Genomic DNA, 27,819 nt, shown 5'->3' on the forward strand with positions numbered 1-27,819 from the left:
TTGACAGGCAGAGGCGGGCGGGAGATGGCGTGCCAACAGCGTTAAAACGCCGTTGGCGGGGCACGGTCCGGACAACGGAGGCGTGTCTGCACCGTTAGGGGTGCCAGCCGCGGCAGCTGTGTGTTGTCACACGCAGCCGCTGCGACCCGGGACGTGGCTAGTAGCGACCTGCCAGCGCGCAGGAGCTGCGCTGGCAGGGAGCTACTCGTCAGGTACAGAAGCATCGCCGCCGTGCGATGCTGTTGTACCTGTGCGGGGGGTAGGGCCTGACATGCGCGCGGACTAGTCCTGTGCTGGATGTCCCCCCCTACCACCACCCCCGCATGTCTCTGCATAGATGTGCTAAATTTATCACATGTACGATCAGATCTGAATTAGGCCCATTATTTCTGCTTGCACCCTCCTGTGGTGGTGAGCAGAAATGTGTGAAAAATCGGGCTTTTGGGCGCCCAAATGGCTCTTTTCTTGTCGCACCTAGTACTTTAGACAGGTTAAGCCGCTTTATACAGCTAAAACCGGTGCATTTGGGTGCGACAAGTAATGGTAATGCCCAAAAACAGTTGAATGGCTCCGTCAGGTGCCCATTACTTACCAGTGCACAATTGATTTGCCCCCTAGTAGTAGTAGTAGTAGTAGTAGTATATAACACTAAGTACACACACAATATTAACATTAGTTTAGTGGATCAATTAGGGCAGTAATTATTGGAAACTATAGATGACAATTACAGTGCTGCATTTTGGGTACAGGATTCTTTCTACTTCATTATAACCCACAGGGTAACATGGAAGCTCACCCAATCAGGAGGATATAGTTATTCTGAACTGTATAGTTCCTAGAGTATCCATTGAAGGTAATGGCTACACTCATTCTCATGGACAGATGTAGTAAGATAATGAAGTACTTCTTGCTTACATGTTCCATGATTGTGCAAGTTATTTACTGGCTCTTCTGCAATTTTCGAGTTGACTTTTGGAAAGTAGATCTATGTGACTGTATTGAAGTGCGTATTTAGCTACACACATCAGTATGCCTCTTCACAGTTTTAGAATGCACTGATAGCAAAACTATGGCAGTGCTTGCTGGGACGTGTAGTCCCTCAGCAGCTGGCGGGCCGCTTAGTGCACACCCCTGATCTAGACCACCCAACAATAAAGACAAGTAACAAAACAAATAGAAGTGTGAATCTTTCTCTATAAACAACAACAGATGTACATCTTTCACACCCTGTGGTTGTTCTTGGAAGATACCCGTTTTCTGGCCTTGATCATTGTCCAAATGATCTACTCAGAGAATACATTAGCAGAACGAATCATGGCCTCAACAGCCATACCTTAGGTCTTTTCTGAGAGGCAATCTTATTCAGTTGTTAGATTGTCATTATACTGTACCACAATTTTTGCAGATAATCTGCTGCCCCTAAAATGAGTGGAATGCATTCTATTTTAAGAAGAATGATAATTGCGGGAAATATATACAGATATGTGCTCTCACATCTAGCCTTCCTGCACGCTAAACAGCCCTTCTGGTCATGTCATGCCATGCCGTGGCGTGACTCTGTAGTGTCGAGCATCTTTACATGCGACTTTCAACATTTAAATGCATCTTATTTACGATGTAAATAAGGAAGCACAAGCAGTTTATTACAATGATATGCGGCATGCCTATATTCTGTGTGCGACTGCGGCTGTATCTACATAGGAAATGCTACGTTACAGTGTTTTCCTAGAAAACAGGTGTCGACACTGTAACATAGCATTTCGTATGCAGTTGCACACAGAATATATGCATGCCGCATATCATTTTAATCAGCAGAGTCTGCTTGTGAGACCCATTCGCGTAGCGATGTGAATAAGAAGATGCATTTTCGTCTGGCGCTAGATATTGCATGCTTTGTCTGTCCTGTGTTTCCTCTCATACCATTGCATACAGACCGTAAGATACACTTAGGGGTAGGTTTACTAAAGCTTCTAAACATGAAAACTCCAGATGTTGCCTATAGCAACCAATCAGATTCTGTCATTTTTTTTTGCATCCTAGAAAATGATATTCAGAATCTGATTGGTTACTATGGGAAACACCTAGATTTGTCTGTCTTTTAGAATCTTTAATACATTTACCCCTTAGGGTTTCATGAACCTACGTTTTAAATACTTTTATATGCAGCATATAGAGTTTTGTCCAGCATTCACACGCCTGTGGCTCTTCTCCTGCTGTGGAACTACAGGGCATGGTGAGACTTGTAGTTCCACAAGAACTATTAGCCAAATGCTGGCAGGGCTTACTTGGACTTGTAGTTCTGCAGGAGCTGGAGATCCAAGGCTGGTAGGGCTGCTTAGAAGCCACAAGTTACAGTACATCCGCCTTAATTATTGTGTGTGAAAGAGTTTTATTAGCGCGATCATTTTGCTTCTGACAATGCTAAATTCCTATGTCGTATAAACAACCCTTATGAAGCTAAGAACACTGTACGCTGTTTACTTAAGAAATACCGTAATGGTACGCTATTTGCGTAACGATCGCTCAGCCGTAGGCGAGACGCTCAAGCGTCACGTTCGCTCACGGCCCAGCGATCACAGGACACGTTATTGGTTATGTCTAGGGGAAAGATTCGCTGTAACGTAGCGTACGCTCGAGACCACGAGGAGGTCACCAGCGGTGCAGACGCTCACAGCACAATACCTTTATATTTAAACCTTTTAACAATGTAATGCGCTATATACCTTAATGTGAATACAGGGTGTAAATGCAACTTTGTGTAGCCTGACTACCTACAAAGCTGTTTGAGCGTCACCGACGCTCAAGTGAACACTTAACACTATAGTAAATACACAGATACTGTTTTAGGGTTCCAAAGCCTATTATCTGTATTATATCTAGTATACTTGTAAAAGAGTAACACAGTACAAATGATACACTACAATATAACAAAGCCTTCCTAACCAAACACCTAACTAAGGGATAAACTACAATACTATCCTGGCCTAACACAATACAATACAATACTATAAAGTTTAGTCTAGGGGAGTTACGAGAGAAAAGAGAAAATAGAGAGAGAGAAATAGACACAGAGGGAGAGAGAGGAATTGGCTCACAGAAAGACAATGATTACGGAGAGAACTTACGCACAAAGGGTATGATCGCCTGCGCCTCGATATCCAGCTCCCGATTATCAGCAGATAACCGTTGATGAGAGAGTGAGAGCTGGATGTGGTCGGCCTGCCTATTTATGCCCCACACACAATGCAATCTCCTGGTCCTACAATCCTTCAGTTTATTGGACACAGGAATTCGGCCCTGTACTGTAACCAAAGGTCATAGGTTGATTCATACAGGTGGGCTGTGCTGAGTTTAAACGGCTCAGGTGGGTGGGAAACTGGGTTTCCCGCCGCATACCTGAGTATGGGTAAATAATAGAAATGGACATAAACTTCTTATGTTCATAACTATTCGCACGAGCGATTAATACGCTCCAAACCAACACCGGAATATTGCTAATTAAATACTCTTCCGATGGGTATCAAACACTGCTGTATGACTCCTGTTAGACCCTTCGTGCAATACAAAGAGGGATTCCTCCGCTCAGGGACATTCTATCTAAACCAAACTTACAGAAACTATTGAGGGGAACATGATCTATAAACGACATTAATTGTGAACTTTTGTAACGAATGAGTCGCACGCTACGATCACATAAACTCTACCGTAAATGCGCATACTGCGCGTGCGAGTGCACGCTATTGCGGGTATGCGCTTCCACGGGAGAGCATACGCATGCGCAGCACGGACCAGTGTGCGGTGCAAATATGGCAGTGTGCATTGAGACATTTTTCTGACTTCGACAGTCCACCCTTTGGCAGTCAATAATAACTGCCACAAAATATTTAAGGAGAAAAATGTAAGTCAGGGGTTAATTGATTTCCATGGTGGGGAAAGGAGGAAGAATGGAGTAGGTGTGAAGAGAGTATGACCTAGTGAGAAAGCAGGAGCATGTGTGTATGAGTCCATGTTTGGGGGGGTCATGTATCATCGTGCCGTACGTGTGGTAAATCAAGCTTCGAGGTATTGCGAAGTATACATTTGAATTCCTTCTTATCCTGTGGTACAGGTCTGTGGATGGGCTGTCAAACTCTACCGAGCTCATTTCGGCTGTGGTTGTAACACAATGGGGATGCACATTTTAGTTGATGATACATGAATTGGGGGGGTATGTGGTTGCTGCTATCTGTGCCTGTATTCCCTATCGACTATGTGTGTTATTACCTGAGGGTTGCAGAGATGAAGATAAAGAACACTTACGAAAAATGCAATGATATTCTATGTCAGGTTAATGTACGTTCGTCGATTGAGGTCTTGATTGGTGTCGTTTGATTGCAGTCTTCTTCTTTGTGCTTTTGCTCATAAATCGTGAGTAAAGCAAACAACGTCCATGGATTTACAAAAAATGTTGGGCTAGCGTGATTTTAAAGTTCCTAGGGAAACTGGGGTACCCATGGCATTGTCCATCAAAATCTTGTTTATCAGGTCGTCTGCTCTTCTTCTTTCCATCTTTCCGTTGTCGGCCCCTTGGCTCATCAGGTCCTTCGTCTACGTGGGTCTTTGTACCTCGGAGGAAAACATAGAAATGGGTGAAAGACGGACCGTATACTCATTACATCATTACGTCATGGTTTCTAGCATTGGGTCATAAATCAAATCCAGGTTAATTACAGTTTCCTCACTCCTCAAGCTCATCACTTTCGTACTTTGTTTACACCTCATCAAAGCCTGCCCGCATCTAAATATCAATCCAATAGATATAACGACACCTAAGATACACAGGAGAAACTTTCCAACATCCATTATGATTCCTTGAGCCCATTCTCCCAAACCGGAGAACCAATTTCGCGGGTTCAACCATGACACCCAACCAGTCAGCTCATTACCTACAGCAGCAAGGGTGAGATTGTGTTTCCGACGAAATTCCCACTTTAATTGCAGAATATCGTCCATCTTTTGGTCTATGACCTCTACCGGATCCTCGGTGTTATTTGTGATATACGTGCAACACTTTATACCGTACTGTGTTGCCAATGTAACACAATATCCGCCTGTTACTGCTGTAAGGTAATTAAGAACCATCCTATGTTGAACTAGTTCTGTTTTGTAAGCTTGAAGTTCTCTTCCAGTGTATCTAAACGTGTCATCATACATTTCAGTGATATTATCTAACAAATTGGCGAGTGCGGAAATGTATTTATAATTCATCACTCCTCGAGCGGTACGAGTGAAATCTAACGCTACCAGAACCTGAATCCCGGTGGATTCATGGATAAGATCAGAGGCCGGATGCTCTAACCTTTCTGACAGTTGTCTTTTAACTCGGTGTTCGTAGTGAGTGTGAGTATAAGGAGCTTGGGCACCATGGTGTATGTCTTTCATTTTGTCATGTGTTACAGTCATCACTTCAGGCAATACTTTTCCAATATAACACAATCCTTCAGAGTTTGGGGCAAGCCACTTGTACGCCTTTCTCCCGCATATGAAATATGCATCATCGGGGAGAACATAAGGGACGGAGAAGGACATGACCATGTTACAAACCTTCCAGGTGAAATCTCCTGACCCTAATTCTTCCATCTGTCTAATACATGTATCGGTTTGTACGATATGTGCACAGTATCCTGGTGATACCTCTCCAACTTTAGTAATTCTATTTCCTAAGGTATACCTATACCGGAAAGATTTTCCTCTACTGGCTATGTGGCGTACAAGCTCTGTATCTGTAGGCATTCTATCTGCTCTGTGTGAAAAGGTCATGGTAAGGTTGCTCCATGACACTTCCCAATTTCCCGGTTTTCTAGGATTGGAGATGTTAAAACATAAGAGGGACCTATCCACATGGTATTGGTGGAGCTTCAAACTAGGAGGGCTGGAGATGTTAAACCTCCGGTCCACCGGTCTCCCACCACTTAGCTCAAGTACTTCCCCTAACGTTAAAGGAAATGGTACTAGCCCTGATTTGCTGTGACCCTGAGGTACTTGAGAGCATACCCAACAATCTGTTTGGTTCAACACGTTACCCACTAGAGAGTGATAGTCACTCAATGGATGCCGGTCCATATGGATATTAAAACTAGATTGGCATTGCTTTATGCATCCATCTTCAACCAGATTACCACAGAGCCTACAGATACAATTTTCCTCAGCTAACAATCCATCACAATTTCTTCTATCGGATCGTTTTCTGATACTCGCCTTTGCTTGTTGGATTGGTTGATCTTGGAAAACTACGCCTCCATCATCATAATCGGAACCCATTCCAGAACCTCTCTCGACCTCTATGGTACTCTCGCCGGAACAGACTGCTCTGGTCAACATCATGGTTAACATCAAAATCCGGATCACAGTCTCTTTGGGCAAGTCCATCTTTGAGGAGGAAATGGAGAAGAATGAGAAAGGGGAAAAAGAAATATCAAGGGAGAAGGGATGGGAAGTGGAGAAAAACAATAAAAGGGAGAAGGGAGTCGACAACTGCTTTCGATCTTCAAGGCTCAGGTGCCGCCTCAGTCCTCCTGGAACAGACACTCCAGTGATACAACCTCTACCGTCTGTTCCTTATCACGGGACTTCTCTGGGTCAGCAACCTTCTTGCAGTGGGATGAATGGACCCAAGTCTCTCTCTCAGCAACCTTCAATGCTGTGGTGCTAGTCAATAAGACCTGGTATGGTCCTTCCCATCTATCAATAAGACAACCTGAGCGTAGAAAATTTCGTATCATTACATAATCCCCAGGTTCAATGTCATGACAATTACTATCTGGTAAATCAGGAATCACCAACTTCAGATTATCATTTTGACTCCTCAACTGCTTACTCATGTTAATCAAGTACTTTACAGTTACTTCATTGTTACATTTCAAATCATCCTGAGGGTTAATCATGACATGCGGTTGTCGACCAAACAGAATTTCAAAAGGAGACAGATTAAGAGGGGACCTGGGAGTGGTTCTGATGCTATATAAAACAATGGGTAAAGCTTCTGGCCATGTCAATCCTGTCTCTGCCATTACTTTACTCAATTTATTTTTAATAGTGCTGTTCACTCTCTCGACCTTCGCACTCGCCTGTGGACGGTACGGAGTGTGCAGCTTGCTATCAATTCCCATCAACTTACACATTCCTTGAAAGACATCACCTGTAAAATGGGTACCCCTATCACTTTCAATGATTCTAGGGATACCATATCTACATACAAATTCCTGCACGATTTTCTTAGCTGTAAACATAGCAGTGTTTGTAGCTGCTGGAAAAGCTTCTACCCAATTCGAGAAAACATCTATGCAAACAAGTACATACTTCAAATTTCTACATGGGGGTAATTGGATGAAGTCAATTTGTATTACTTGGAAAGGGCCGCCGGCAGGTGGGATATGGGAGGGTTCTGTAGGTATTGCCTTTCCAATATTCTTTCTCAGACAGGTAAGGCATGACATTGCTCTTTTACCAGCATGAGAGGAGAATCCTGGGGCGCACCAGTATGCTCTTACCAATTTGCACATCCCCTCCTTGCCTAGATGAGTCAGCCCGTGAGCTGCTTCAGCCAGACATGGAAGGTATGCCCTGGGGGCCACTGGTTTACCATGTCCATCCGTCCAGAGCCCTGAGGGCTCCTGGCCATATCCCTTTGCCTTCCAGACTGCTCTCTCTTGAGTGGAACACAAACTCTGCATCTCACACAACTTCTGTGTGTTGATGGTATTAAATACCATCAACTGTGTGGTGTCTGTCCGTATGGGGGTAGCAGCTGCAAGCTTTGCAGCTTCGTCTGCTCGGCTGTTACCAAGGGATACTGGGTCTTGGCTATACGTATGTGCTTTACATTTGATAACAGCCACTCTGTCGGGTTCCTGTATCGCTGTTAGAAGCCTTTTTATATACGCTGCATGCGCTATCGGTGTGCCAGCTGCCGTCATGAAATTTCTGAGCCGCCATAGGGCTCCGAAATCATGGACTACCCCGAACGCGTATCTAGAATCGGTGTAGATATTGGCAGACTTACCCTTAGCCAATTCACATGCTCTGGTTAGGGCGACCAGTTCAGCAACCTGGGCTGAGTGAGGTGGGCCTAGCGGTTCCGCTTCTATGGTGTCTTGGTCATCTACGACTGCGTATCCAGTACACAAGTCTCCCGAGTCTGACTGTCTGTGACAACTACCGTCCGTGTAGAACGTGAGTTCTGCATCTTCTAGTGGATTGTCACTGATGTCAGGCCTTGCGGTAAAATTTTGGGTCAAATATTCCATACAATCATGTGCATCCTCCTTTGTATAAAATCCTCCTTCCCCATCACTCTCACCTCCCACCCTTTGTGCCTGTCCAGGCACACCTGGGAGAAATGTTGCAGGGTTTAATGCGCTGCATCTCCTTATGGTGATGTTTACTGGGGCCATTAATGCCAATTCCCATCTCGTAAACCTTGCTGATGAGACATGTCTGGTTTGGGCAGAATTTAATAAGGCAGATACTGCATGTGGTGTATGGATTGTGAGGTTGTGGCCTAGCACGACATCTTCGCTTTTCGTCACTAGCAATGCTATCGCCGCAACGCTACGCAAGCATGTGGGGAGGGACCGCGCTACCGTATCTAGCTGAGCGCTGTAGTATGCAACTGGCCTGCTGGCGTCACCGTGTTTTTGTGTTAGTACACCTGCTGCGCACCCAGCACTTTCTGTTCCGTATAGTTCAAAGGGTTTCCCATAGTCTGGCATACCTAGTGCAGGTGCCTGCGTTAGACACTGTTTGAGTCTCTCAAATGCCGTTTCAGATTCGTCTGTATGCGAAATCCGATCAGGTTTGTTTGAGGAGACCATTTCCTGCAGAGGTAGTGCCAATATGGAAAACCCTGGGATCCAATTACGGCAATACCCACACATTCCTAAAAACGTTCTGATCTGTTGCTGGGTTTGTGGTAGTGTCATGTCTCTAATGGCTTGGATTCTATCAGCGGTCAGGTGTCTCAGTCCTTGTGTTAGACAGTGTCCCAAATATTTTACCTTAGCTTGGCATAATTGCAACTTGTCTTTGGAGACCTTGTGACCTGTGTCTGAAAGATGAAACAGGAGCTGTTTCGTATCTTTCAGGGATGCCTCCAATGAATCAGAACACAGTAGTAGATCATCCACATACTGTATCAACACTGATCCACTTTCTGGTTGAAAAGACTGTAAACAATCATGCAAAGCCTGAGAAAATATACTTGGACTATCTATGAAACCTTGGGGTAATCGAGTCCACGTGTATTGGACTCCTCTGTATGTGAATGCAAACAAATATTGACTGTCAGGGTGCAGAGGTACCGAAAAGAAAGCGGAGCAGAGGTCAATAACAGTGAAAAATTTGGCAGTGGGAGGAATTTGCATTAGGATGACAGCTGGATTAGGCACTACGGGGAACTGACTCTCGACTATTTTGTTAATCCCCCTTAGATCCTGCACTAGCCTGTAACCCCTCCCCCCACTCTTTTTAACAGGGAAGATGGGACTATTTGCTGTGCTGGACGTTCTTACTAGAATGCCCTGTTGTAGCAAGCGCTCTATTACGGGAAAAACTCCTAACTCCACCTCTGGCTTCAGAGGATACTGTGGGATTTTTGGAGCTATCCTACCATCTTTTACTTGCACTACTACTGGAGCTACGTTTGCCATTAATCCAGTGTCTTGTCCATCTTTTGTCCAAAGTGAATCTGGTATCTGAGATGTCATCTCTTCTACCTGGGATGGATTCCTATTTGTCATAATGGAATGTGACATTAATTTTGATGGGGAGTCTAACATATCTCGTACTTCTTGAGCGTGATTCTCAGGTATGTCCAAGAATACACCTTCAGGAGTACAATAAATGACGCAACCCATTTTACATAGTAAGTCTCTTCCCAGGAGATTGGTAGGTGCCGATGCAGCCAGCAAAAAGGAATGCTTGGTATGCAAAGGTCCTATTGTAATCTCTGCTGGTTTGCTAACAGGGTAATGCTGGACTACTCCTGTTACTCCCATGGCTGGAACTGTCCTACCAGTGGTTCTCATGCCCACTGTCGAATTTATCACTGACTTGGCCGCCCCTGTGTCTACAAGAAAGTTTAAAGTTTTACCAGCCACATTGATTGCAATCTCTGGTTCGCTTCCAAGACTGGCAATCAATTTAACTGGTTGCAGATTACAGGTATGGCCACACCCCTATTGGGTATGCTGACCGCCCTGAATCCCATTGGCAGCAACTACTTGTGCGGGGGTTAGCTGGGAACTACCAGAGGCATGCCAATCTCTGTTTGGGGGATATCTTTTTGTTTCCCCTGTATGTGGCTCAAAACTCCGCCTCTGTGGACCCTGCTCCCAATGTCGTGTGTGGTGTTGTTGTCTAGGGGGTTGAAAAGATCTTTGTACATTTCTTACTCTACAGTCTCGTGCAAAATGTCCTGGTTTGTTACAAGAAAAACATGTTATCATACTTGCCTTATCCACAGGATTCGGTGGTACATACGCAGGCTGCCTTGTGGTCAGCGCCTGTATACTTACGGACATCAACTTATCACTTTGCGACTCCCTGTGCCTAGTGATGTTTTTGTCGTGATCAACAGCAGCCTCTCTCAAAGTGGACACTGACAGACCTCGCCAGCATGGCTGCGTGGTCTGTACCCTAGCCTTTAATGTTTCTTTCAAACCATCCATCAGTACAGATACTGCTACTTCTCGATGGTTTGGGTTGGTCTTTATGTCTTCTATACCAGTGTATTTTGCCATTTCTGATAATGCCCGGTGGAAATATTCTGCTGCCGTTTCAGACTCTTTTTGTTTGATGGAAAATAGTTTATTCCATTTAGCAACGGCTGGGAAATATTCTTTTAGCTGTAAATTTATCCTTTTTACATTATCCTGGTCGTACACATCTGTAAGTGGTACATCTTTATCTAATAGACAATCAGCTAAGAATTTAACTGAGTCGACACTGGGAGGTAAGCAAGCTCTTAACACTATCTGCCAATCCTTATTATTGGGCTCTAAAGTGTTTCCTAAATCCCTGATGTATTTTTGGCTTGCCACTAAATCCTTTCTGGGGTCTGGGAATTCAGACACTATGGTCCTCAATTCCATTCTAGTTAACGGGCAATACATGGCAATGTTCCTGACGGGTGTGACTCCTGATGCATCTGTTTTCCCATTGGGAACTACTATCACCTTTACAGGAGCAATTCTAACAACTTCATTCTGTGTAGATTCTACAACTTGTGGTACAATTGTTTCAGTGTAATGCATGGTGCCGTACTTACCCGCTGACACGACCTCACCTATCCCTCCGCTAGGGGCCTTCACTAATCTCGTGGGTGGTGCTGTGCCTACTGTGGTCTCTGCTATGGTGGCCGCTAGAGAGAGCGCTGAAATCGTTGCCGAATCGTCTTCTTGTTCACACTCCTGAGGAAGGTTCAAAACAGGGTACAACTTGCACGGGTTAATACTTGCATGAGTTATTTGGTTAACATCATTAACATTTACATTGTTACTAAGAGTTTGTGTTTTACAACCCAGTGCGTTTCTCTCCGCAATCAACTTCTCTCCTGCAATATATGGTGGAGGAGGAGCTGTGGCAATCAACTTCCTGACTGCCCCAGATCCTGCCGCCAGAGCCAAACCTCTCTGTATCTCACCTTCCTGGTGCCACAACTGTAAATAATCATAATGCTGAATTCGTCTCTTTGTTGGTTTTACGAGACATATCCTCCTCCTTAAATTTTGTAACACTTCCGGACTGAAGCTACCTATTCTTGGGAACTTGTCCCTGTCTTGTACAGTCATTCTCTCCCATTCATCACATAAAGATTCGGTGTGAATTCCATATTTTTCACACATTACATATCGTGCCGACCCAACTGGTCGGTTCACAGAATCAACCTGAACCAGGGTTGATCGCCCCCTACCTGAGCAACTGGCCCCCATCGTCTGTAGGTGTTGCTTAGTCCTCCTTGGATTTTCTGTATCAAGGTTTTCAGCAAGCCTTTACAGACAACCAAATTACTCCGCAGTAGGCCGGCGGTGGCGGTTTACCGAGTACCCCACTCACTCGCCCACCTCGACCAATACGACCTGATCACACCGACGTGGTGCTGGCGTACTCGATACAGGGCCCCTATGGAACCTTCAGTTTACTGGAACATATGAGGGATACCCGCAGGACACTTACTCTTTCCAGTAAACGTTGGGGTTGTTAGATAGTTCCTGAGTGACCAGCGAACTTCCCTTCCAAAAATAAAAAATTACACAAATCACGTCAGAATGTACAAATAGCGTTTATGACCTTCGTACACAAATAGTACCGGTCAGGTTTACCAATGCACACAATTACGTGCGGTACAATCGTTCAGCACATAAGCAACTAATCTTATGTGCGGAGCGACCAGTGGAATCGAAAATTTCGGCTGCGAATTCCTTCAGCCAGAGCTTAATGGCCTATATGGGTTCTGCACCAACACCCCAGGCGTTGTGCCACTGGACTTTTATAGCGGACCTTTTTACCTTATGACCTCCTGGTCTTGTTACCTTATGACCTCCTGGTCTTGTTACCTTATGACCTCCTGGTCTTGTTACACCTTATGGTCCGCTATACTCTAATGCTCAAATATTTATTTAACCAGAGATGCCTCCCTGGCCACCGTATATGTCACTTACACGTATGTTCCTTAACGAGTACCCGACTTTCCTTTTGGTTCCACCTTAAAGTTATATAAACTTTTGTATACAAAACACACTCACTCAACACATGTACACTTTTGTTTCTATATCTATTTCTGCGCAGAAATTGTCTTCAGGCCAAGAGTGTTACCAATTAGGAGCAGGATCTGTTAAACTAAATTTCAGATTTTCCAAAAATAGATTTGCGTTATTTACCGCGTCGCGTTATCTACCGCTGTGCGTTACTTATCGCCTTTGCGCCACTTATCGCTTTTGCGCTACTTATCGCTTTTGCGCTAATTCAACTTTATCACAACTTGAGCTACGTGGGCGTAACCAGACGCTACGTTGCGTAATGTACGCTGCGTGCGTCTGCCTTTCGGATTGCGTACGCTAGTCTTTGTTAGCGACACGTGTACGCAATGCAAAGGATCCACCGTAACACAATATATATTTTATCAATGTAGATGATCCCTGATCATCTACCGCAATCCACACTGCACACTGGCTGCCTCGTCTCTCGGACAAGCCGTGTGTTGTTCTATTCTTTAACTATTACCTCTATTTATTAAATAACAGCAAATCTCCTTTTAGCACTTTCTATCAACTATAAAATTTGGCAAACAGGAATAGTGATATACGAAAAATGGAACAGAAATGCAGATATATGCGTGCGTACGCAAGACAAAAGACAAATAAACAGTTTTTAAAAGACAAGCGTTTTGTTCTTACTTCCGGTTACCGGATTCCTTCAGCACTCTTTACCTAAGTGAAGCAGACGCTTATCCCGTCAGCAACTGCGAGACAACCTCCCACCCTTTTGCTGGGGGATAATGTCTGCTGATCTACCTAGTGCAGATGTGAAAAGGACCGGGCGAGCCCGCAATTGACAATGCTAAATTCCTATGTCGTATAAACAACCCTTATGAAGCTAAGAACACTGTACGCTGTTTACTTAAGAAATACCGTAATGGTACGCTATTTGCGTAACGATCGCTCAGCCGTAGGCGAGACGCTCAAGCGTCACGTTCGCTCACGGCCCAGCGATCACAGGACACGTTATTGGTTATGTCTAGGGGAAAGATTCGCTGTAACGTAGCGTACGCTCGAGACCACGAGGAGGTCACCAGCGGTGCAGACGCTCACAGCACAATACCTTTATATTTAAACCTTTTAACAATGTAATGCGCTATATACCTTAATGTGAATACAGGGTGTAAATGCAACTTTGTGTAGCCTGACTACCTACAAAGCTGTTTGAGCGTCACCGACGCTCAAGTGAACACTTAACACTATAGTAAATACACAGATACTGTTTTAGGGTTCCAAAGCCTATTATCTGTATTATATCTAGTATACTTGTAAAAGAGTAACACAGTACAAATGATACACTACAATATAACAAAGCCTTCCTAACCAAACACCTAACTAAGGGATAAACTACAATACTATCCTGGCCTAACACAATACAATACAATACTATAAAGTTTAGTCTAGGGGAGTTACGAGAGAAAAGAGAAAATAGAGAGAGAGAAATAGACACAGAGGGAGAGAGAGGAATTGGCTCACAGAAAGACAATGATTACGGAGAGAACTTACGCACAAAGGGTATGATCGCCTGCGCCTCGATATCCAGCTCCCGATTATCAGCAGATAACCGTTGATGAGAGAGTGAGAGCTGGATGTGGTCGGCCTGCCTATTTATGCCCCACACACAATGCAATCTCCTGGTCCTACAATCCTTCAGTTTATTGGACACAGGAATTCGGCCCTGTACTGTAACCAAAGGTCATAGGTTGATTCATACAGGTGGGCTGTGCTGAGTTTAAACGGCTCAGGTGGGTGGGAAACTGGGTTTCCCGCCGCATACCTGAGTATGGGTAAATAATAGAAATGGACATAAACTTCTTATGTTCATAACTATTCGCACGAGCGATTAATACGCTCCAAACCAACACCGGAATATTGCTAATTAAATACTCTTCCGATGGGTATCAAACACTGCTGTATGACTCCTGTTAGACCCTTCGTGCAATACAAAGAGGGATTCCTCCGCTCAGGGACATTCTATCTAAACCAAACTTACAGAAACTATTGAGGGGAACATGATCTATAAACGACATTAATTGTGAACTTTTGTAACGAATGAGTCGCACGCTACGATCACATAAACTCTACCGTAAATGCGCATACTGCGCGTGCGAGTGCACGCTATTGCGGGTATGCGCTTCCACGGGAGAGCATACGCATGCGCAGCACGGACCAGTGTGCGGTGCAAATATGGCAGTGTGCATTGAGACATTTTTCTGACTTCGACACTTCAGTGAAATGTTTCCTTCTCATTCCCTTTGCCCAGCTCCTGACTGCCAGTCAGACGTTCCCAAGAGTTCCCTGGTTGCAGCATTTCTGCCTGTGACTGATGACGAGGATTGTCCTGGAGAGATGGGAACCGGCCCAGATCCATGAAGTTGGTGGCCATCTGTTCTGCTGGGAAAAAATATTCCGCCTTTGCCTCTCTCTCAAATTATTTTTAATTAGCAAAAAGTTGCAGCGTCTTCTATTTACTGAACCTTCTGTTTTCCTCTTATTAACCAGAATGACTATGTTTCCCAATCAGTGCACCTTGTGGCTTTTATTTTGCTTTACAGAAAGACCTGGTCATGTGAGAGATACTTGACTATTGTATGTGATGTGTTGTTCAAAAACTTTATATATATATATATATATATATATATATATATATATATATATATATATAATGTGTGTTACTGAAGGTGTATTTTTTTCTTTTACACATATATATATATCCAGTGACCACTGTATAAATGTGTTTATTGCTAGTAACAAAAGAATTGGATTTACTGCTGTCAGCGTCTACAACAATGTGAGACATACCTACAGATTTGTGTAATTAGGACAGGCTAACCTTTGCCTGGATGTTGCCTTAAAGTGATATTTGAAGCACTGTACTGCTTTTTTTTTGTTTCGTGTGTAATGAGACCAATTGTTATTTCACTAAAGTTGAGCTAAATTGTTTCTGTGTTTTGGTTTTTCTTTCACCGACGTGTCCCATACAAAATTCTTGTAGGAGTCTGTGTGCCTACATAAATGGTGTGTGTATATTTGTCCTATAGGCAAACACTGGCAATGTAGTGCTGTTCAAGTGCGCAGACAGTAATTAATTTTCTCTTACTTCCTAGAGGATGCTGGGGTCCATGTTAGTACCATGGGGTATAGACGGGTCCCTTGGGAGCCATGGGCACTTTAAAAGTTTAATGGTGTGGGCTGGCTCCTCCCTCTATGCCCCTCCAGACTCTGTTTAAAAAATGTGCCCGGTGGAGCCGGTCACAGCTAGGGGAGCTCCATAGGAGTTTTTCTAGTTCTATTATTTTTTATAGAACAATAAGAAAGCCTCCCTGACTTTCCCGACGTCTAAGGAGTTAAACGCATTATTCGAAAAAATACTGGAAAAACCCGGACAAGAAATTCCAGATCCCAAAGAGGGTTATTGTGGCTTTTCCCTTTCCTGAGGAGGATAGGAAAAAGTGGGAAAACCCACCTATAGTAGACGCTTCTGTATCTAGACTGTCTAAAAAGGTGGTTTTACCTGTCCCTGGGTCTACCGCGTTGAAAGAACCGGCAGACCACAAGATTGAGACTACGCTCAAATCCATATACACTGCTTCAGGCATGGCGTTAAGGCCCACTATTACATGTGCATCGATTTCTAAAGCCATAGTAAAGTAATCAGGCACATTACTAGAGGACTTAGATTCTATAGATAGAAGTGACATTGAAATGTTTTTACGTCACATACAGGATTCGGCTGGTTTCATGGTGGAGGCCATGAAGGACCTGGGTCATCTTACTGCAAGGACGTCTTCCATGGCGGTCCGCGCACGCAGAGGACTCTGGCTACGCCAATGGTCTGCAGACGCGGAATCCAAGAGAAGTATGGAGAACCTACCCTTCACAGGTCAGGCTCTATTTTGGGAAGCTTTGGATGCGTGGATCTCCACGGCTACCGCGGGTAAGTCAACCTTTCTTCCTTCAGCCACTCAGACACCGAAGAAATTTTTTTCTTCATCTACAATGCAGTCCTTTCGGACCGCTAAGGTTAAGAAATCCAAAACCCCTACCACTTTCTTCAGAGGTGGTTGGGGAAAATCCAGAAGGCCTGCACATGCAGGTTCCCAGGAACAGAAGTCTGACTCTGTTTCCTCAAAATCCTCAGAATGGCGGTGGACCTCTCAGCCTGGAGAGTGGGCAGGTAGGAGCGAGACTCAGACTTTTCAGTCACGTCTGAGTATCATCCGGCCTGGATCCCTGGGTACAGTATATAGTGTCCCGGGGTACAGGCTGGAATTTCATGAGCTCCCACCTCACAGATTCTTCAAATCAGGCTTACCAGCTTTGCTTACAGAAAGGGCTATCCTACAGGAAGCCATTAAAAAATTGGAAAGGGCAAATGTCATTGTTCCGGTTCCACCTCATCTGGAAAGCAAGGGTTACTAGTCAAACATATTTGTGGAACCGAAACCGGATGGTTCTGTCAGACCAATTTTGAACCTGAAGTCGCTAAACCCTTATTTGAGGGAATTCAAGTTCAAAATGGAGTCTCTGAGAGCGGTGATCTCAGGTCTGGAGGAGGGGGAATTCCTGATATCCCTGGATATCAAGGATGCGTACCTTCACATTCCAATCTGGCCGCCTCATCAGGCTTATCTAAGATTTGCACTGCTGGACTGTCATTATCAGTTCCAGGCACTGCCATTCGGCCTCTCCACGGCACCGAGGGTGTTCACCAAGGTGATGGCAGAGATGATGGTGCTACTCTGCAGACAGGGAGTGAACATTATTCCATATCTGGATGATCTGCTGATAAAGGCGTTGTCCAGGGAGAGATTGTATCAGTCCATTGCTATCACGACTCGACTGCTCAGGGATCATGGATGGATCTTGAATCTTCCAAAGTCACATTTGGAGCCGACAAGGAGATTGTCTTTCCTGGGGATGATCCTCGACACAGAAGTGCAGAGGGTGTTTCTCCTGGTGGAGAAGGCGTTGGTGATACAGATAATGGTCCGGGATGTCTTGAAGCCTGCCCGGGTATCGATTCATCAGTGCATTCGCCTTCTGGGGAAGATTGTTGCCTCCTATGAGGCTCTGCAGTATGGAAGATTTCATGCTCGGTCCTTCCAACGGGACCTCCTGAACAAGTGGTCGGGATCTCGCCTACACATGCACCAGAGAATACGGCTGTCGCCGAAAGCCAGGATTTCGCTCCTGTAGTGGCTACAAATGCTGAACCTTCTCAAGGGCCGCAGGTTCGGGATTCAGAACTGGATTCTTCTAACCACGGATGCAAGTCTCAGAGGTTGGGGCGCTGTCACCCAAGGGGAAACCTTCCAGGGAAGGTGATCAAGTCTGGAATCCGTTCTTCCAATAAACATTCTGGAACTAAGGGCCGTGTACAACGGTCTTCTACAAGCGGCGCATCTTCTACAAGATCAGGCCATTCAGGTGCAGTCGGACAATGTAACGACAGTGGCTTATATAAACCGACAGGGAGGAACGAAGAGCAGGGCGGCGATGTCGGAGGTAACAAAGATCCTACTTTGGGCAGAAAAGCATGCGGTGGCGCTGTCAGCAATCTTCATTCCGGGAGTGGACGACTGGGAAGCAGACTTCCTCAGCAGACACGATCTCCATCCAGAGGTGTTCACGGAGGTAACAAATCTTTGGGGTGTACCTCAAATAGACATGATGGCCTCCCGCCTCAACGAGAAGCTTCGGAGGTACTGTTCCAGGTCGCGGGATCCACAGGCAGCGGCAGTGAACGCCCTGGTAACTCCGTGGGTGTTCAAGTCAGTGTATGTGTTTCCTCCACTGCCACTCATCCCAAGAATTCTAAAACTCATAAAGAAAGCAAGAGTTCAGGCGATCCTCTGGAGTTACTGCTGGAAGATCCGAGGCCTCTTCCTCTTCAAGAGGACCTTCTGCAACAGGGGCCATTCGCTTATCAAGACTTACCGCGGCTACGTTTGACGGCATGGAGGTTGAACGCCAGATCTTAGCTCGGAAGGGCATTCCGAACAAAGGCCCTCATTCCGAGTTGTTTGCTCGTTATTTTCCTTCGCATCGGGGCGATTTTCCGCTAACTGCGCATGCGCAATGTTCGCACTGCGGCTGCGCCAAGTAAATTTGCTAAGAAGTTTGGTATTTTACTCACGGCATTACGAGGTTTTTTCTTCGTTCTGCTGATCGTAGTGTGATTGACAGGAAGTGGGTGTTTCTGGGCGGAAACTGGACGTTTTATGGGAGTGTGTGAAAAAACGCTGCCGTTTCTGGGAAAAACGCGAGAGTGGCTGGAGAAACGGGGGAGTGTCTGGGCGAACGCTGGGTGTGTTTGTGACGTCAAACCAGGAACGACAAGCACTGAACTGATCGCACTGGAAGAGTAAGTCTCGAGCTACTCAGAAACTGCAAAGAAAAATCTTTTCGCAATATTGCGAATACTTCGTTCGCAATTCTGCTAAGCTAAGATTCACTCCCAGAGGGCGGCGGCTTAGCGTGTGCACTGCTGCGAAAAGCGGCTAGCGAGTGTACAACTCGGAATGAGGGCCACTGTTATTCCTACTCTGATACAGGCTAGAAAAGGAGTAACGTCTGAACATTACCATCGGATTTGGAAAAAGTATGTGTCTTGGTGTAAATCCAAGAAGTTTCCTATGGTGGAGTTTCAACTTGGACGGTTTCTACTCTTTCTGCAAGCAGGTGTGGATGTGGGCCTGTGTTTGGGATCCATAAAGGTCCAAATTTCGTCCTTTTCCATTTTCTTCCAGAAACAATTGGCTGCCCTACCTAAGGTTCAGACTTTCTTGAAAGGGGTTCTGCACATCCAGCCTCCCTTTGTGCCTCCTTGGGATCTTAACATGGTGTTGCAGTTCCTGCAATCAGATTGGTTCGAACCTTTACAGGAGGTGGAGGTCAAGTTTCTCACTTGGAAGGCTGTCACACTGTTGGCGTTAGCATCTGCTAGACGTGTGTCAGAATTGGGGGTTTTGTCCTGTAAAAGCCCCTACTTGATCTTTCAAAAGGATAGAGCTGAGCTCAGGACGCTTTAGCATTTTCTTCCAAAGGTTGTGTCGGCTTTTCATATCAACCAACCTATTGTGGTGCCGGTAGCTACTGACTCCTCAATTCCCTCTAAGTCCTTAGATGTTGTGAGGGCTTTGAAGATATATGTGAAGAGGACTGTGTGTCACAGGAAGTCGGACGCTTTGTTTGTCGTTTATAATCCCAACAAGGTTGGCTATCCTGCTTCTAAGCAGACGATTTCTTGCTAGATCAGGTTTACTATTCAGCATGCTTATTCTACGGCAGGCTTGCCGTGTCCAAAATCTGTTAAGGCCCCACTCTACTCGTAAGATGGGTTCTTCCTGGGTGGCTGTCCGGGGTGTCTTGGCTTTACTGCTTTGCCGAACGGCTACTTGGTCAGGGACGAACAGGTTTGCTAAGTTCTACAAGTTTGGTCAATCGGTTCTGCAGGAGACTCCGCGTGCTCCCTCCCGTACTGGGAGCTTTAGTACATCCCCATGGTACTAATAAGGACCCCAGCATCCTCTAGGATGTAAGAGAAAATAGGATTTGAATTACCTACCGGTAAATCCTTTACTCATAGTCCGTAGAGGATGCTGGGCGCTCGCCCAGCGCTTCGTTATCCTGCAGTTGTTGTTTGGTTCAGTATTGCCTTATTACTTGGTTAGGTACTGCATTGTTACTTAGTTAAGGACTGTTGTTCAGCTGTTGCTGAATTGTTCAAGCTGGTTAGCTTGATTTGCCTTGTAATGTGTGAGCTGGTGTGAATCTCACTACTGTGTATTTCTCTGACGTCCTAGTGGATGCTGGGAACTCCGAAAGGACCATGGGGAATAGCGGCTCCGCAGGAAACTGGGCACAACTAAAGAAAGCTTTTAGGTCACCTGGTGTGCACTGGCTCCTCCCACTATGACCCTCCTCCAAGCCTCAGTTAGATTTTGTGCCCGGCCGAGGTTGGATGCACACTAGGGGCTCTCCTGAGCTTCTAAAAAGAAAGTATATAATTAGGTTTTTTATTTTACAGTGAGACCTGCTGGCAACAGGCTCACTGCAGCGAGGGACTAAGGGGAGAAGTAGCGAACCTACCTGCTTGCAGCTAGCTTGGGCTTCTTAGGCTACTGGACACCATTAGCTCCAGAGGGATCGACCGCATGGAACTGGCCTTGGTGTTCGGTCCCGGAGCCGCGCCGCCGTCCCCCTTACAGAGCCAGAAGCAAGAAGAGGTCCGGAAAATCGGCGGCAGAAGACATCAGTCTTCACCAAGGTAGCGCACAGCACTGCAGCTGTGTGCCATTGCTCCTCATACACACTTCACACTCCGGTCACTGAGGGTGCAGGGCGCTAGGGGGGGGCGCCCTGAGCAGCAATAAAAACACCTTGGCTGGCAAAAATACCACAATATATAGCCCCAGAGGCTATATATGTGATAATTACCCCTGCCAGAATCCATAAAAAAGCGGGAGAATAGTCCGCGAAAAAGGGGCGGAGCTATCTCCTTCAGCACACTGGCGCCATTTCTCCCTCACAGCTCCGCTGGAAGGAAGCTCCCTGGCTCCCCCCTGCAGTCTACACTACAGAAAAGGGTAAAAAAGAGAGGGGGGGCACTAAATTTAGGCGCAGTATATATAACAGCAGCTATAGGGGACATAATTCAGTTAGTCCCTGCATTATATAGCGCTCTGGTGTGTGCTGGCATACTCTCACTCTGTCTCCCCAAAGGGCTTTTGTGGGTCCTGTCCTCTGTTAGAGCATTCCCTGTGTGTGTGCGGTGTGTCGGTACGGCTGTGTCGACATGTTTGATGAGGATAATGATGTGGAGGCGGAGCAGATGCCTATAGAAGGGATGTCACCCCCTGCGGGGCAGACACCTGAGTGGATGGACTTATGGAAGGAATTGCGTGCACGTGTCGACTCCTTACACAAAAAAATTTGACGACATGCCAAATGCGGGACAGCCGGCTTCTCAGCTCGTGCCTGTCCAGGCGTCTCAAAGGCCATCGGGGGCTCTAAAACGCCCGCTACCTCAGATGGCAGACGCGGATGTCGACACGGATACTGACACCAGTGTCGACGACGATGAGTCTAGTCTAATGTCCACTAAGGCCATTCGTTGCATGATTGAAGCAATGAAAGAGGTGTTACAAATTTCTGATATAAACCCAGGTACCACTAAAAAGGGTATTATGTTTGGGGAGAAAAAACTACCCGTAGTTTTTCCCCCATCAGAAGAATTAAATGAAGTGTGTGAAGAAGCGTGGGCTTTCCCTGATAAAAGATTGGTAATCTCTAAGAAGTTACTAATGGCGTTCCCTTTCCCGCCAGAGGATAGGTCACGTTGGGAGACACCCCCTAGGGTGGATAAAGCGCTCACACGTTTGTCTAAAAAGGTGGCACTACCGTCTCCGGATACGGCCGCCCTCAAGGAACCTGCTGATAGAAAGCAGGAGGCGATCCTGAAGTCTGTATATACACACTCAGGCATTATACTTAGACCAGCTATTGCGTCAGCATGGATGTGCAGTGCTGCCGCTGCGTGGTCAGATTCCCTGTCAGAAAATATTGACACCCTAGACAGGGACACTATTCTGCTAACCATAGAGCATATAAAAGACTCAGTCTTATACATGAGAGATGCACAGAGGGAGATCTGCCGGCTGGCATCTAAAATAAGTGCATTGTCCATTTCTGCTAGGAGAGGCTTATGGACTCGCCAGTGGACAGGGGATGCAGATTCAAAAAGGCACATGGAAGTTTTGCCTTATAAGGGTGAGGAGTTATTTGGGGATGGTCTCTCGGACCTAGTTTCCACAGCAACTGCTGGGAAGTCAGCATTTTTACCCCATGTTCCCGCACAGCCTAAAAAGGCGACGTTTTATCAGGTACAGTCCTTTCGGACTCAGAAAAACAGGCGTGGAAAAGGCGGGTCCTTTCTGTCCAGAGGTAGGGGAAAAAGGCTGCAACAAACAGCAGGTTCCCAGGAGCAAAAGTCCTCCCCCGCTTCTTCCAAGTCCGCCGCATGACGGTGGGGCTCCACAGGCGGAGCCAGGTACGGTGGGGGGCCGCCTCAAAAATTTCAGCGATCAGTGGGCTCGCTCACAGGTGGATCCCTGGATCCTGCAAATAGTATCTCAAGGGTACAAACTGGAATTAGAGGCGTCTCCACCCCACCGGTTCCTAAAATCTGCCTTGCCGATTACTCCTTCAGACAGGGAGGCTGTGCTAGCGGCAATTCACAAGCTGTATTCCCAGCAGGTGATAATCAAGGTGCCCCTACTTCAACAAGGACGGGGTTACTATTCCACACTGTTTGTGGTACCGAAACCGGACGGTTCGGTGAGACCCATTTTAAATTTGAAATCCTTGAACACATACATAAAAAAATTCAAGTTCAAGATGGAATCGCTCAGGGCGGTTATTGCAAGCCTGGACGAGGGGGATTACAAGGTATCCCTGGACATCAAGGATGCTTACCTGCATGTCCCCATTTACTATCCTCACCAGGAGTACCTCAGATTTGTGGTACAGGATTGCCATTACCAATTCCAGACGCTGCCGTTTGGACTCTCCACGGCACCGAGAGTGTTTACCAAGGTAATGGCGGAAATGATGATACTCCTTCGAAGAAAGGGAGTTTTAATTATCCCGTACTTGGACGATCTCCTAATAAAGGCGAGGTCCAAGGAGCAGTTATTGGTGGGTGTAGCACTATCTCAGGAGGTGCTACACCAGCACGGTTGGATTCTGAATATTCCAAAATCACAGCTGGTTCCGACGACACGTCTACTGTTCCTGGGTATGATTCTGGATACAGTCCAGAAAAAAGTGTTTCTCCCGGAGGAGAAAGCCAAGGAGCTGTCATCTCTAGTCAGAGACCTCCTGAAACCAAAACAGGTATCGGTGCATCACTGCACGTGGGTCCTGGGAAAGATGGTGGCTTCTTACGAAGCAATTCCTTTCGGCAGGTTCCATGCCAGAATCTTTCAGTGGGACCTGTTGGACCAATGGTCCGGATCGCATCTTCAGATGCATCGCCTAATAACCCTGTCTCCAAGAACCAGGGTGTCTCTGCTGTGGTGGCTGCAGAGTGCTCATCTTCTAGAGGGCCGCAGATTCGGCATACAGGACTGGGTCCTGGTGACCACGGATGCCAGCCTTCGAGGCTGGGGGGCAGTCACACAGGGAAGAAACTTCCAAGGACTATGGTCGAGTCAGGAGACTTCCCTACACATAAATATTCTGGAACTAAGGGCCATTTACAATGCCCTAAGTCAGGCAAAATCCCTGCTTCTACGCCAGCCGGTACTGATCCAGTCAGACAACATTACGGCAGTCGCCCATGTAAATCGACAGGGCGGCACAAGAAGCAGGATGGCAATGGCAGAAGCCACAAGGATTCTCCGATGGGCGGAAAATCACGTACTAGCACTGTCAGCAGTGTTCATTCCGGGAGTGGACAACTGGGAAGCAGACTTTCTCAGCAGGCACGACCTCCACCCGGGAGAGTGGGGACTTCATCCAGAAGTCTTCACGCTGATTGTAAATCGATGGGAACGGCCACAGGTGGACATGATGGCGTCCCGCCTAAACAAAAAACTAGAGAGATATTGCGCCAGGTCAAGGGACCCTCAGGCGATAGCTGTGGACGCTCTAGTGACACCGTGGGTGTACCAGTCAGTTTATGTGTTCCCTCCTCTGCCTCTCATACCAAGGGTACTGAGAATAATAAGAAAATGAGGAGTAAGAACAATACTCGTGGTTCCGGATTGGCCAAGACGAGCGTGGTACCCGGAACTTCAAGAGATGATCTCAGAGGACCCATGGCCTCTGCCGCTCAGACAGGACCTGCTGCAGCAGGGGCCCTGTCTGTTCCAAGACTTACCGCGGCTGCGTTTGACGGCATGGCGGTTGAACGCCGGATCCTGAAGGAAAAGGGCATTCCGGAGGAAGTCATTCCTACGCTGATTAAAGCCAGGAAAGATGTAACTGCAAAGCATTATCACCGCATATGGCGGAAATATGTTGCTTGGTGTGAGGCCAAAAAGGCCCCAACAGAGGAATTTCAACTAGGTCGATTTCTGCATTTCCTACAAGCAGGAGTGACTATGGGCCTGAAATTAGGCTCCATTAAGGTACAGATCTCGGCTCTGTCGATTTTCTTCCAGAAAGAACTAGCTTCACTACCTGAAGTTCAGACGTTTGTGAAAGGAGTGCTGCATATTCAGCCCCCGTTTGTGCCTCCAGTGGCACCTTGGGATCTCAACGTGGTGTTGAGTTTCTTAAAATCACATTGGCTTGAGCCACTTAAAACCGTGGATCTAAAATTTCTCACGTGGAAAGTGGTCATGTTATTGGCCTTGGCTTCAGCCAGGCGTGTGTCAGAATTGGCAGCTTTGTCATGTAAAAGCCCTTATCTGATTTTCCATATGGATAGGGCGGAATTGAGGACTCGTCCTCAGTTTCTCCCTAAGGTGGTATCAGCTTTTCACTTGAACCAACCTGTTGTGGTGCCTGCGGCTACTAGGGACTTGGAGGATTCCAAGTTACTGGACGTAGTCAGGGCCTTGAAAATTTATGTTTCCAGGACGGCTAGAGTCAGGAAAACTGACTCGCTATTTATCCTGTATGCACCCAACAAACTGGGTGCTCCTGCTTCTAAGCAGACTATTGCTCGCTGGATTTGTAGCACAATTCAGCTGGCGCATTCTGCGGCTGGACTGCCGCATCCTAAATCAGTAAAAGCCCATTCCACAAGGAAGGTGGGCTCATCTTGGGCGGCTGCCCGAGGGGTCTCGGCTTTACAACTTTGCTCCCGTTTGGGAGCTTTGGTATAATCCCCATGGTCCTTTCGGAGTTCCCAGCATCCACTAGGACGTCAGAGAAAATAAGATTTTACTCACCGGTAAATCTATTTCTCGTAGTCCGTAGTGGATGCTGGGCGCCCATCCCAAGTGCAGATTGTCTGCAATACTTGTACATAGTTATTGTTAACTAAAGGGTTATTGTTGAGCCTGCTGTTGAGAGGCTCAGTTGTTTTCATACTGTTAAACTGGGTATAGTATCACGAGTTATACGGTGTGGCTGGTAGGAGTCTTACCCGGGATTCAAAATCCTTCCTTATTATGTCAGCTCGTCCGGGCACAGTGTCCTAACTGAGGCTTGGAGGAGGGTCATAGTGGGAGGAGCCAGTGCACACCAGGTGACCTAAAAGCTTTCTTTAGTTGTGCCCAGTCTCCTGCGGAGCCGCTATTCCCCATGGTCCTTTCGGAGTTCCCAGCATCCACTACGGACTACGAGAAATAGATTTACCGTTGAGTAAAATCTTATTTTCCTTCTCTCGGAGTATGTTCATCTCCCTGGGCACAGTTTCTAGACTGAGTCTGGTAGGAGGGGCATAGAGGGAGGAGCCAGCCCACACTATTAAACTCTTAAAGTGCCCATGGCTCCCAAGGAACCCGTCTATACCCCATGGTACTAATATGGACCCCAGCATCCTCTACGGACTACGCGAAAAGGATTTACTGGTAGGTAATTAAAATCCAGTTATATTTTTTTATAAAGCACAATGCATAAACTATTTCAATGTATGGTATTATCTTTAGATTTCTTAGCTACAATAACACTCTTCGCTTTGCGCAAGCAGTGATTTCCTTCTGTAATCTGATCACTGAAATTGAATGTACCTTCCGCTTGAAGCTAAAGCCAAATGTTGGAGTCTGTGGGTAACAGGGACAGTACAAAAGCTAGACGAAAACTTATTACATTGCAGGAGACACTGTTGGACCGTTTTGCACTGAAAAGTGAGTTATGAAATACTCCACCTTAGACGCTGCTTGTGTCAGACTCTGTAATATAGTGTAGCTCTACAGTGAAATTAGATGGGTAAATCCTGTCGCATGACGCAACAATTAATCCTTTTTTTTTTTTTTTTTTTCTATAACATCCTAGTGGATACTGGGGAACTGTACCATGGGGTATAGATCGGGTCCACCGGAGCCTGGCACTTTAAAAACCTTTAGTGTGTGTATGTGTGTGCTGGCTCCTCCCCTCTAGGCCCCTCCTACCAGACTCAGTTTAGAAAAATGTGCCCAAGGAGCCCGGTGCATTTCTCTGGAGCACCAGAGAGTTTCCTGTATTTTTTATTTTATTTAGTTTTTTGCAGGTAATACCGGTTGGCAACCAGTCTACCTGCTTCGTGGGACTTAGAGGGGGGACCGAACCAACCTCCTGAGGGTTAATAGTTCGTAATCCCAGCTGACAGGACACATGAGCTCCTGAGGTGCTGTTTCACACACCACACTGTGTGTGCCCACGCCAGCAGCAAGCCGCCACCCTCTTAACAGATGCCGAAGAGTCACAGGCGTGGTGAGTGTTAACACCGAGGTCCTGGTTAGCGGGTCCCCGGTGCGGTTGGCGGCATGTCACGTTGTGGTCACAGGCCACGAGCTGCGGTGCCCGCCGCGGACCACACTGGTTAAGAGGAGAGCTATGCTCTACAGGTTGCCTAGCATCTGTCAGTATACATTCTGTTACTTTTTTTTACATGTTTCAGTCAGTATAATATAATAGGGTCCGTGCGCCATTACGGGGGTGGGGCTTCCCGAACAGCGGGACGAGAGGTGGGATGGCGCCATTTCCTGTTGCTGCGGATCACAAGGCTGCATGCACGCTGCTCCACCACGGACCCAGGCTGTTATAGACTCTGTACTGGTACCAGGGGGTCATAGTAAGTGGAGAGCACATCAGCCGTAGCGCCGCTGCACATAGGATAATGTGATCCACATACTCAGTTATACACTGTGCTGCTGTGTTTGTGTGCTGGTCTCCTTGTTCTCTATATCACTACAGGGGCTCTCTGGGGTCTGTGTGTGGGTGTTTCAGTGAGTTTTCGCAGCATTGTCATTGTGTCCATCATGTCTGCTGACAAACTGATGTGTACTGCTTGTAATTCTACCCCTTCTTCTGAGGGTTCCCTCATGTGTGAATAGTGGCCCTCATTCCGAGTTGATCGCTCGCTAGC

The 27,819-nt window shown here is 46.4% G+C and overlaps 1 protein-coding gene across 7 annotated transcripts in view; it reads left to right on the forward strand.

Annotated features, from left to right (window-relative positions):
• Positions 1 to 27,819, forward strand: part of TDRD6 (tudor domain containing 6) — a 602,384-nt gene that overhangs the window by 490,615 nt on the left and 83,950 nt on the right. For 6 of the 7 annotated variants that reach the window (XM_063915230.1, XM_063915225.1, XM_063915229.1 and 3 more), the window contains one exon: positions 15,058 to 15,737. The exons of the other annotated variant lie outside the window; for it this stretch is intronic. In XM_063915230.1, coding sequence (XP_063771300.1) covers positions 15,058 to 15,167 — 110 coding nt within the window. In that variant the 3' untranslated portion in view covers positions 15,168 to 15,737. Of the gene's footprint in view, positions 1 to 15,057; positions 15,738 to 27,819 lie in introns of those variants that run through there. 7 annotated transcript variants of the gene reach the window in all.

This window comes from Pseudophryne corroboree, chromosome 4 (assembly GCF_028390025.1).
Source record: "Pseudophryne corroboree isolate aPseCor3 chromosome 4, aPseCor3.hap2, whole genome shotgun sequence".
Classification (NCBI taxonomy): domain Eukaryota; kingdom Metazoa; phylum Chordata; class Amphibia; order Anura; family Myobatrachidae; genus Pseudophryne; species Pseudophryne corroboree.